At 34.2% G+C, this 13,341-nt stretch overlaps 1 protein-coding gene across 1 annotated transcript in view; it reads right to left on the bottom strand.

The window, feature by feature from the left end:
• Nucleotides 1-12,039, bottom strand: part of LOC107485871 (disease resistance protein Roq1) — a 73,625-nt gene extending 61,586 nt beyond the window's left edge. The window contains 1 exon segment of the mRNA XM_021140973.2: nt 11,400-12,039. Coding sequence (XP_020996632.2) covers nt 11,400-11,887 — 488 coding nt within the window. The 5' untranslated portion in view covers nt 11,888-12,039.
• Nucleotides 12,040-13,341: the final 1,302 nt, after the last annotated feature.

The raw sequence follows: 13,341 nt of genomic DNA, 5'->3' as shown, positions 1-13,341 counted from the left end.
CGGCATTTGGTTTCTATCTTCTATTGCTAATGCTTCTTGTATGGTTATTGACCAAATTGACCAATATATCACAGTGAAAGTGAGTGTGGGTAACTTAGTTTGGCTTTGTAGTGCAGTGTATGGGAATCCTCAATTCGAAAAAAGAAGTTTGCTTTGGGATCATTTGCGTTCTATTAATTCAGGCCATAATGGACCGTGGATGGCCGTTGGTGATATTAATGAGATTGTGGCGCCAGCGAAAGTACTGGTGCTTATTTTTCTTCTCACAAAGCAAGTCTATTAGCTGCTACTCTAGATGACTGTGAGCTCTTTGATCTTAAAGTGACTGGTAGGAGATATATTTGGTATAGAGCAGTTCAGGCTGGCAGGAACTTGGCTAAAAAGTTGGATAGAGCTCTAGTTAATGAGGCGTGGATGACAATATTTTCTGAGGGTTATTCTGAAATTCTTAGCAGGCTTCATTCTGATCATTGTCCTATTTTAGTTTGTTGTCATGGTGGCCCCAAAGTGAAAGGTTCTCGTCCTTTTAGGTTCCAAGCTGCGTGGGCAACACATCCTTCTTATAAACATGTTATTAGTAAGGCTTGGAATCAAGAGTTTGGAGGCGTTACTGAAAGGCTTAAGATGGTTCAACAGGCTTCTTTGGACTTCAACTCAAAGATTTTTGGAAATATTTTTGTGCGAAAAAGTAAGCTGGAATATCAGATTGATCAGATTCAATGGCGTTTGGAGGTTACCGATGTGTTATCTCTGAGAATTAAAGAAGCTAAACTGAGGGAAGATTACAATAGGCTTTTATTGCAAGAGGAACTTTTTTGGTACCAAAAATCTAGGGAGTAGTGGGTCAAGTATGGGGATAGAAACACTAAATTCTTTCATCTTCAGACTTTGGTGCGTAGAAATCATAATAGAGTACAACGGAAGAGGTTGAGGTTGATTGTTTAGGGGATGTTCCGATGCCCACTCTAAGCACCAGGGCTTGTACTAGGTTAATTGACCCTGTCTCTTTTGCGGAAGTCAAGTCAGCAGTATTCAGTATGAGCCCTTTTAAGGCTCCTGGTCCAGATGGCTTTCAAGCTTATTTTTTTAAAGAATCTTGGCAGATAGTAGGCACTGATATTTAGAATATTGTCCGGAGCGCTTTCTTGGGAGAGTACTTAACCCTACCTTTATGAAGGATTTCAGGCCTATTAGCTTGTGTAATGTTGTTTATAAAATTATCACCAAAGTATTGACTAATCGACTTCAGCCTTTTCTTCCAGATATTGTTAGTCCTTTGCAAGGAGGTTTTATTCCCGGTCGTGGTGCTCCTGATAATATTATTGTGGCCCAAGAAATTCTGAATTTCATGAAGCACACAAAATCCAAGAAAGGTACTCTTGCTTTTAAAACTGATATTGAAAAAGCTTATGATAGGGTGGATTGGAGGTTTTTGGAGAGTACTCTCATTGCTTTTGGTTTTCTTATCATCACTGTTAATTTGATTATGAATTGTGTCCATGCATCATCTCTTTCTATTATGTGGAATGGGAATAGATTGGATAGTTTTGCTCCTAGAAGGGGGCTCAGACAGGGCGATCCAATGTCTCCTTACTTATTTGTGCTTTGTATGGAAAGACTTGCTTGCTATATATCTCATAAGGTGGTCGAGGGTGTGTGAAAACTAGTTTCTATCACTAGGGGTGGCCCAAAATTTTCTCATTTGATCTTTGCAGATGATCTCTTACTTTTCTGTCAGGCTACAAAGAGTCAGGTCCAAATGGTCATGCATTCTCTTAACCTTTTTTGCAAGGTATCTGGCATGAAAGTGAATCTTGAAAAGTCTAAAGCTTTTTGTTCTAAAAATATGACTGCTCGTAGAAGAGATATTTTTACTAGTGTTTCTTCAATACGTTTTGCTTTGGACTTAGGAAGATATCTTGGAGTTAACCTTAATCATTCCCGTACTAGTAGGGCTTCTTTTCATTCGGTGATTGAAAATGCGAGGGGAAGATTAGCTAACTGGAAAGGAAGGCTTCTAAATAAAGCAGGGAGACTTTGCCTGATCAATTTTATTGCAGCATCCATTCATTTTTATCATATGCAGGTATCTTTTTTTCCAAATTGGGTTTGCGATAAATTGTCTTCTATGATGAGATAGTTCCTTTGGAAGGGTCAAGTTGATGGTAGAGGTCTCTCTCTTGTTAATTGGAGGACCGTGATCACTCCAAAGAAATTTGGTGGCCTGGGTGTTAGAGATCCTGCGTGTGTTAATATATCTTTACTTAGTAAATTGGTTTGGCAACTTTTTCATTGTCAGGACAAGCCTTGGGTTGCTCTATTGAGGGCGAAGTATCTGAGGAATGAGGGAGTTATAGATGGCCCTGTCCCTTGCAACGCTTCTCATGTTTGGAAGAGTATCTCAAAGGCTTTTGGTGCTCTTAAGGATGCCTTCTCTTGTTGCGTTGGGTCACTTGATCAATCTTTTTGGTTTGACAATTGGAGTATTGAGGGTCCAATTGCTCAAGATGTCCCTTTTGTACATATATCTGACTCTGATTTAACTATTAGAGACGTTTGGAAAGATGGTCAATGGAATCTCCATGATATTTTCTCTATCATTCCAGAAGATGTCAAACAGCGTTTGAATGCTTATAATCCGGATTTGAATGCTGGAGAGAGTTCGGGTTGGTCGTGGGGTGTGGCATCTTCTAGACTCTACTCAGCTAGGAGTGGGTACAGTTGGCTAGCCAAAAGAAAGTTTCATTGGAATGAGCATGATAATTGGTTGTGGGTATGACGACTGCATATTCCTGAGAAGTACAAGTTTTTGATTTGGCTCAGTCTTCATAATGCTATTCCTACGACAGAGTTTCGTTTGGGTCGTGGCTTAGCTTTGTCTAGCACCTGTCATCGGTGTCAAACTGGTTCTGAATCCACTCTTCATTGTCTTCGAGAGTGCCCTAGTGCCAAGGACGTTTGGAACGTTTTAGTCCTATATTCAGATAACTCGGATTTACGTGATTGGCTCTATAAAGGTGCAAGGAGTGGAGATGTTTTTCTTTTCTTTTCGACCATCTGGTGGATTTGGAGAAGCAGGAATCATGACTTATTTAATTTAGATGATTCTTGGAGTGCTAGTAAAGTGGTGAGTTTGATTCGTAGTTCAGTAAGGGAGTTTCACACTATTTTTGCTATGAATCAATCTTTGTCTCCTCCTTCGCTTTGTTTGCATTGGGTTCCACATCCAGATCATTCTGTTAAATTAAATTGTGATGCTAGTTGTTTTGCTCCTTTTGGCTATGCTGGTTTTGGTTGTATCATTCGTAGTCTTGATAGATGTTGGTTGAAAGGTTGCACTGGGAAAGTCGAAGTGTGCAGTATTCTTTTTGCTGAATTGTATGCAATTTGGAGAGGTTTACTTCTTGCTTGGAAAAGTGGATTTCGTGAGGTTATTTGTGAAACGGACTGTTTAAAAGCTCTTTTCTTGGTAAACCAAAGAATGCTTGGTAATGATATTTCGGAATGGGATTTGACAAAGCATATACAGGAGGTTATGAATTGGAATTGGAGAGTCTCTATTCTTTTAATTCAGAGAAATACAAATAGTGTTGTAGATTGTATGGCTAAAGCAGCTGCTTCTGGCGCAGACATTTACTCAAATTGAAGCCAACCATGGAGTGAGCTTCAACATCTAATAGATTTAGATATGAATCTAGCCAATTAATTTGGCTTTGTCTCTTTTTTTTTCTATTTAGTCACAATATGTATATAAAGAAATTATTACAATTTTCACAACTAAAGGGGAAAAAACTAGTTATTATTACCTCAAACCTCAGAAATTTATGGAAAAGTGTTTTTGGGTTGCTAGCAAGATAGTTACTCTCTAAATAACATCACTTCTGGCTTAGTCTAAAATGATTGTTTATAATTTCTTACAAAGTAATAACTCTGCTTTCTATTCACCAGGCACGAAACTCTTGTGATGATTAGTGGAGGCCTTTTGTGTCTATCATCAGAGAGCTAATATATCTGAACATAACATTGAGATACAGAACTCCAAAACTTACCTTAATTTGTGCATTTAAGAAGACCTCTTGTCTCTCAATGTTAGATATGATCCTCCCAAGTTATGGAATCAACGGTGATATTTCTAGTTTGCAACTACAAATTGAGGCTTACATCACGAGAGAGGAAGACCTTAAACAGAATAATAGTCCGATTCTCCTTCAATCCATATGGTTCAAGCCTAACCAAAAAGACTCACCTATTTCTACTATTTTAGGTCCAAATAGTTGGGTTTGGGTTGGTGCTATAATATCATGTTCTTTAATAATCTTCATTATCCTAATTGGGATGATTAACCACTACCACATTTTCCCTGTTGATCATAACACCAATAAAATATTTTCATACCCTTTGAAGTCTTCTATCAACATGTTAGTGATATGTGTGTCTATAGCAATGGTTGCAAGTGTAGGTGTTCTTTGGAACAAGAAACAAAATGCCAAAGAAGCAAAGAAGGTACAAAATATGGAGGGGTCATCTCCATCAGTAGGGTCAACAAATTTCAAAGTTTGTGACGTAGAAAGAGAATTGGAAAGCCTACCAAACCAGATCCTTGCCCATGCTACAAATGTGCATTATGATGGAAGACCTGACCTAAGAAGTAAGTCACTTCACTTTTTTTTTTTGGGCAAATTACTATGTAATTTGTAAACTATAACACTAATTACCTTTATAAATATAACACTAACCTCAAGTGAAGGGAATGTTTATTTTAAACTATAGCCTAGAGACATATCAAGGGTATGAAATTGCTCTCTTTTCTTTTTACTTTTCTTTTTTTCTGTCTTTTATTTGCTTTTATTTTTTTCTTTTTTGAAGGATTACTGTTGGAACTGAAAGGGTCAAATGCTGGGGTTCTTGTTTCTGGACCCAAGGAAATGAGGCAGGAGGTAGCAGCTGTTTGCTCATCTAATTTGGCTGAAAATCTGCACTTTGAGTCCTTTAGCTTTAATTGGTAATTTTACTTGAATTGTTAGAAGATATAAAACGTTTGGCTATTAGCGAGAATTGATCTTAGCTAGCTTATTTTGAGTTAGAATTTTGTTATTTTTTGATAGTGTAAATTGGTTATGTAACAAATGTTAGATCCTAGTTCCTAGCTACCACCAATGACAATACTTCTAAATTATAATAGTCTCTTTTGCTTTTTAGAAAATAAAATCTGTCATAAGGAGCATAACAAAAAAGGTAAAAGGGTTTTAGTTCCATATCATTTTTCTAGAATATTAGCATACAAACAATTTCACATGGTTACATCAAACTCAAATTTACACAACACCCGATGGATATTGACATGGACTGAATTTTTGCCTTGCTAAGGTTTCCATAACCTTTAAAAATTGATGTTTCAAGTTTCCAGACCCGAAAATTGAGATCACTTTAGTTCCAGGGGAAACTAATAGTGATGTACTCCAGCTCCTTCAAAAACCAATTAAAAAAATGTGAAAATGTTATTAGCTCTCAAGATACATTCTTCTAACAAAATTAAATTGAGCTCCTGGCAAATGGACATACATTTCTTCGCTACCAAAGTTGTTCACTTCAATCACATCATCTGTGAATATATTTGTCAAACACTTTTCCCTTCATGCCTTTGCCTTTCAATCTCACTTTCGCTCAAATCTACGGTATCCTCAGTAGGCACCCAGCCAGTGCTTAATATTTTGGCATGAAAAAAAGGATAATCAGAAAAATCTTCAGGTTCACCTTGGCTGACCTGTTCCTGGGGCTGAATCTCGGCGACATTCATCATTGAAGTAATCATTGGTCAAGCAGAGAATGTAAAGGTGATAAGCTTTGCACATTCTATATGTTCTCCAAGAGATGATGCATCCATTACCATGTCTAACAGATAAATTAAACACCACTGATTTATCAAATCCCCAAGAAACTGTATAAAACAAGAAATATGGCCGTCACACATGAATTCCAATACAATCCCCAAATGCTCAATTCATATTCCTCCCCACCCATCTTTTTTCATATTCACAATTTGAAACACGCAATTTAACACAAAAACACATTCCCAGTAATCAGATAACATAAACTCTCCTCTATCAGAAACCAACATATTATTTTTCCTAAAAATTGAAAGAAAAAGAATTAGAAACTAAAATGCAAAGTTCAAATAGCAATATTGATATAAAAAAGATTTACATTTGTTTCTGGATGGATGCAATGAGCTGTGTCAAAAGCTTCAGATCTGGGGAACCATTTAGCTGAGGATATCTAAGCTTGGCAATGATACATGTAGTATATTGAGAAAGGTGTGTCAGGAGCTATGAGGTGGGTGAGAGCTTTTGCGAGATGCCAAATGGGGAATAGAGGCCTCCGGTGTGGCGGCTGGCTCTATCTCTTGTTCATACACTGGAGAGTCAACCAAGAGCATCTTATTTCTAGAAGCTGAAGAACGTGAAATCATGTCTATGTTCAGTTCAAGTCTTCAAGAGTTGCTTTTCTTTTCCCTGTTTCATATTTTCTTTTCTTGAAATCTTGAATGTCTTGCTTGAACAACCAACGTGCTCCACATCTCTTTACTTGGAGAACATGATAGTCACAATTTGGAAATAACATTTGGAAGCGATTGTGTTGGCATAACAGCTTACTACAATAGTAACCGTTCACGCACACAATGAACAAATTTTCTGAACCATCCCACGCGTATAAACGCGTGTTGATTAATTCTTTCCCGTTGCAGAACACCGAAGGCCGTAATCCTACGATATCTTGGATAACTACGAAACAGAGAGCAAGTGCGACCATTTCAGTTGAAGGGCAATTAAGTGGGAATGAGACTGATACTCCGTTATCTTGTTCCTGATGCTCAAATCATGCTGGAATTTCCTTCCCATGGATCAACATTTGCAAGACGTCTTCACGATCTTGGCTAGCTGATTCTGCAAAGCCACAACACGCCTTTGATATCGCATCATTCACATTGGATGCATCCAGTGAATGACAACACTGTGCGCATAATTCTCTTAGACTTGATGGAAGCTCTGGTAAAACCTTCAATTGTCTGCAATAAGATAGATTTAGACGTGTAAGTCTGGGAAGTTGATGGATACTTATCGGAACCCTTAAAAAACTGTTATGAGATAAATCCAATTTCGTCAACGACGCTAAGTGGGCAATATCATAGGAAAGGGTCGACTCTTCTCTAGATGACCCAATATCGGAGGAAAGGGTCAGGCTACTAAAAGATGAGCTGACATGTAACTTCAACATTTTAAGGCCAACGAAACATCCAAGTGATAAGAGACGACCAATAATCTTGTCGCATCCACTAAAGGCCAACTCAGACACGCCAGCCAAATTTCCAAGCGTTGGGGATAGCTCTTCTATACCTGTATGTGTCAGACTAAGAATCGATAACTGTTCCATGCATTCCCCAAATTCTGGCAGTCTTCTCAAACTTCTGCACCAGTTTAGATTTAGTTTCTTGAGTGAACTCATCTCCAATTTATCTCCAAGTGTTTCAAGTCTCTCACAATATCGTAAATTCAATTCAACAAGCCTCTTGTGGTGTGCGAGAGACGGGTGAATATAATCCAGCTCCTCGCATCCCCAAAGATAAAGTATTTTAAGATTGGGAGCCCCAGAAAGATCTGGCAGTCTTCTCAAACTTCTGCACCAGTCTAGATTTAGTTTCTCGACTGAACCCATCTCCAATTTATCTCCAAGTGTTTCAAGTCTCTCACAATATCCTAAATTCAATTCAACAAGCCTCTTGTGGTGTGCGAGAGACGGGTGAATATAATTCAGGGCCGTACATTTCTTAAGATTAAGTGTTTTAAGATTGGGAGCCCCAGAAAGATCTGGCGTTTGCTTCAGCTGCTTGCACTCTGACAGATTTAAGTGCTCTAACTTTTCTAGAACCTGAAAAAACATAAAAAAAAAATATCACTTGGTTAATATTTATGCTGGAAATGTTTATGTAATAAAATTTGATAGAAATGTTGATGAAAAGGTCTACCTTCTTTCCATCCCATAACTCTACAATTTTGCTACCATACAGATTAATTTCAACAAGCTCATAGCGTTGATGATCTGTAAGGGGCAGAGTTTTCAGTGGACAGCGTCTCCAGCGAAATACCTTTAATGTACAAGGAATATCACCGAAAATGGGAGCTTGCACATAATCTAAAATGAGAAGCTTTAACTGGCACATTTTTGAGAAAGATAAATCTCTCTGATTCACTTCAGTCTTGCTATACTTCTTATGTAGAACGATGCCATGAGTTGCTTTAGTTTTCTACACATACACGTAAATAAATAAATAAACAATTAAAAAAACTAATGAAAAACCTATACTGATTGAGATAACCACAAAAACGAAAAATAGTTTTTAGTTACCTAGATATAATATCAAATATATTGTCAAATTCTTATTTTAATTCTATGCATCCTATAGTTGAGAAAAAAACAACATTTACCTTCTTTTGAGTAAGTACAAATTCAACATCCCCCCAACACCACAATCTGCTGTGCTTACAAGCATCATTCGGAGATTTCTGAATTACAATTTGTTTGCCCATTTCTTCAAGCAGATCATGCATCCCCAATCGATTAAATTCAATAATAGTAACCAATGATCTGTTAATCAAAATATCAAGACCAATTTCAGCCTGATAACCACATCTTTCTAATATCTCCGTTACATCTTTTTTCATATTCCCTTTAAAGAAACAAGCAATATCTAGAAAAATATTCTTTTCCATATCATCTAAACCCTCATAACTTATTTTCAAAGCATCAATAATTTCAGAATGTGAAGACTTCTTTATTTTTTCGATAGCACTATGCCAAACCGCAATAGGTCTACCATTAAGATAGGAACCCAATACTTTAAGTGCCAATGGAAGACCACCACTGTACTTGACCACTTCTTCAGACAAATCCAAAAACCCTTCTGTAGGCTCCTGCTGTTTAAAGGCTTTCAAACAAAAGAGGTTAAAGGCTTCACTTTTCACTAACCCTTCAACCTTATAAGTTTCATGCACCTCTGGTCCCTTTAGCACCTCTAAGTCTCTAGTTGTAATTATTATTCTGCTTCCAGGACCAAACCAAGATTGCTCCCCAGCCAAATTCTCTAGTTGTTTTTCATGATTTACGTCATCAAGAACAAGAAGTACCTTTTTGAGACGTAAAGAGTTTTGAATTATTGTCCTCCCATCATACTTGTTATGAACGGCATTTGAACTTATATTCATTTGATCAAGAAGTTGCTTTTGAATGTCAGTAATATCTTTTTTCTCGCATTGCTCCCTTACATCGGCAAGAAAGCAAGTAACTTCAAATCTATTTCGAATGGTTTCAAAGACAGCTCTAGCAATGGTGGTCTTACCCATGCCGCCCATTCCCCATATACCTATAAAACGAATATCATTCAATTCAAGGCCAATTAGAGTAATCACTTGTTCCACTCTTGATTCAATCCCCACAAGATTCTTCATTGAAGATGGCAACTTAGGAATCAATATTTCAAATATATGATGGGCAATATTTTCCACAAGTACTGCTTCGTCCCTGTTTAGGAAAAGAGGAAGTTTACAAAAGCAATTTTCTTTTACAAAATTTATTTGCAATAAGCTATATATATTTTCCAGGTCATTTATTCATTTGATATAGTTTTTTATAAATGTATTTTAATTTGATACCTGATTCATTGAATTATTATTAGTTAGGTGGCATACTAACAAACCGTATTATACGAAAGTATTTCTGGTTATATAAATCATCATAAAAAATTAATAACTCTTGATATCTATTTATGCCTATTAAGAAACAAAAAAGATAATGCAATATATATTTTTGAGAAAAATAATGCTACACATTTAAGCCTTTTTGTTAACTAAGTTCAATTAAATTGGTCTATCATAACAAAAACCAGTTATGACTATTGATTAGTATTATTTCAAATTTTATTCTTTAACTTGGTTGGACTTAGTTCATAAAAAGATTTAAATGTGTAGTATTAATTTTTTGAGAAATACTCCAAATTAGTTTTTAAAATTTTTTAGTCTGACATTTTAGTTATTAACAAATTTTAAATACTAAATAAAGTCTCTAAATTTTTATTCCTAAAGACAAATCAATTCTCATATAAGATTATTTGGAATTTGAATCCTCTAAATATTTTATTTCACTTTAAAGAATAAAGTGTAATCTCTTATTATCTATTTCATAAGTGAGACTAAAAAAAATTATAATAAAAAAATATTTAAGGGTGAGAGGTCATATTTTACTCTTTCAAATAAAAATCTAAAATTTAGAGAAATTCATTATTTGTTTATATGGAAGAACTCATCTTAGAATTTTAAAAATTTTTAGCGATCATTATGTCTATATTATTAAATAATAATATGCATTGATTTGTCTAATTTTTTTAATCAAAATTTAAGACGAAAATCAACATGTCTAATAAAATATAAAATCAGACTAATTTAATAGTTAAAATTTGTTGAGAATTAAAAATTTTTTTAGGACTAATTTGGGTTATTACGCTGTATTTTTAGCATTCATTATCAGTATCATTCTATTGTGATTGATTCCATGCCTTCATGGTGTTAACATATTATTTTATTATTAGCTAATTAATTTTATTTCGAGAGTTTTATTTCATATGTAATTCAAGAAGAAAATTGTGGTAGATTAAAATAACCATAATTATTATTCCATGATTATATTTGAAATAAAATTTATAATAATTCGTTCATAGTGTGATTGTATATTACTATAAACTTTAATTCAAATATTTATTTTTTCTAGAAAAAATCCACTAAAGATGGATTTGTCTAACTGAATGAAAAAAATAAAAAGCTAATTTGATAATAAATTTTTCTAAGGACTAAAATATTCAACTAAACATTTTTTAGAAATATTTGATTTGATTAATGTATTATTCTAAAGTCTAAACTATGAATGTAGGGTAGATATGGTTTAAATCTACTTTGAAAAAAAAAATCATAGGAACCAGAATATAATTTGCTATAATTTAATTTTATTTTTCAATTAAAAATTGATATGTATGTACAAGAAATTTAAACATTGTGGCTAATTTTTAGTATACTGTTATCATCGTTGTTTAAACATTGCACTCTATTTGGTTTCGAAAAATATTTAAAATGTAGTATTATAAAATAATAATATTATATAATATTAAGAGTAATATCTCTTATCGATCTTAAAAAAATTTTAGTGAAAACATTTTAATTATGCCATCTACCGGAGCAATTTTAACAAGCAGATCTATGTTATTTGTTCAAAATGGTATGTATAATGATTGCAGTTTTGTTTACATGGATATGGATCTAAAGGTTTGAACAAGAGTAATGACTAGTTTAACTTACTGATTTTTGGAGGTCCAACCAGAATGAGCAGCAACTTGTGTTAGTGCATTTCTCCATCTTTTGACCTTCTCACTGTCATGTCTCTGTTCGTGTTTCTTGAAAGCTTTTTCAAAGGTTCCTCTTTGATGTCTCACATCACAAGGCTCCACACCGTAGAACACCGGCACGATGTGTTGCCTCACCTTGTTGTTGCAGTCCATGATCTTTTGGAGCTCATCCAAGCACCAACTCGAAGAAGCGTAGTCCGGTGAGAAAACGATGACTGCAAACATCGACTCTTCAATTGCTTTGAGGAGTTCTTTTGAAATAACATCGCCTTTGCGAAGGTTTTTGTCATCTTTGTAAGTTGTGATTCCCTTCCTGTTGAGGGCCGCATAGAGATGGCCAGTGAAGCCTGTGCGAGTGTCTTCTCCTCTGAAACTCAAGAACGCGTGATAGGTGCATGATAGTTGTGGTAGGATTGAAGTGGAAGAAGAGGCGGATGCCATATGTTTGAAGTTTGAAGAAGTGTATGTATCTGCTGCACAAGAGTTGTGGTTAACACTAAACTGTTAATTAATAACATCAATTAAGAAACTCTTTGTAAAGAGAAAAAGGAAAGTAAGCGGAAGGTGCTTGGTAGTGATGAAGGAGAAATAAAGTTGAGAGGGCAATGAATACTGAAGACGCGTGAATCTGTGATAGTGGTACACTTTTTATGTAAATGATTTTATTTATTTATTTCCTTAGGGGTTTTCATCTATTTCTCAAAGATTTAAGGAATGCTAGGACAGCAATTTTTGGGATTTATAGTCATCAAATAGTCATTAATGAGATTTTTAATGGTGTGAGATTAGTGTGAGATTTCATCCAATCCAATGGCTCACTTTTTTTTGCTAGTTCCATGCTGGCCAGAATTTAATAAAGATGCTGGCTCTAGACTTTTCCTTTTTACTAATATGTATTTTATTAGGGTAAAAAACGTAAATAAGTCAAGGGAGCTGAGAAATTACGCAAATCCGCCAAACTGAAAATTGCTTCACGAATGAGTCAAAGCACATTACTATATAATTCGAACCAGGTTGGTTTGAACTACAAAAACACATAATTCGAACCAAGGTAGCTCGAATATTGATGGAACAAGTGATGCATGTAATTCGAACTACGTTTGGACGCTTCAGCAAGTAATTCGAACCTAGTTGGTTCGAATTAGTCAAAGTTTGCCTCGAATAGTAATTCGAATTATGCTGTTAAAAAATTAATAATTTATTAAAAAAATTTATTAAAAAAATTAATAATTTAAAAATTAAAAAAATATATTTTATTTCATACGTTAAAAAAAAGCTAACAAAATATTTAATTACGAGACTTTTTTAAAATACTAATGAGCTATCAATTCGAATTTCATACAATACTTTTCTGTCCATTTTTAATAGCTCATGAATATTTTTTAATAAATTTTTTTAATAAAATTTTTTAAATTATACTACAAATAATATTTTATCCTATGCAAAATAATTTTTAAAAAATGGTTTAGAAAATGTTAGAAGTACTATAAAAATTTGTAATGTTCTAATAACTTAGGTAAATACATAAATGTACTCAAATTTTAAATAAAATATTCTACAAAGTCAATAATAATTTAGAAATGAAAGAAAATATTTTATTCCATACAAAATAATTAAAAAATATATTTTATTCTATACAAAATAATTTTAAAAAATGGCTTAAAAGATGTAAATTATTTTGCATAGAATAAAATATTTTTTTGTAGTATAATTTAAATAAATTTATTAAAAAATATTCATTAGCTATCAAGAATGGGCAGAAGAGTATTGTATAGAATTCGAATTGCTCACCATATCATTTGAATCAGAATCGAACTTCCACATGCGTAATTCGAATCATGTAATATCTTACCATATAATTTAAATAATTTTATTAAAAAATTATCATGAATATC

This window comes from Arachis duranensis, chromosome 4, assembly GCF_000817695.3.
Source record: "Arachis duranensis cultivar V14167 chromosome 4, aradu.V14167.gnm2.J7QH, whole genome shotgun sequence".
NCBI classification, from domain to species: domain Eukaryota; kingdom Viridiplantae; phylum Streptophyta; class Magnoliopsida; order Fabales; family Fabaceae; genus Arachis; species Arachis duranensis.
Note: the sequence above shows the minus strand (reverse complement) of the source record. Positions and strands in the feature narration are given on the sequence as shown.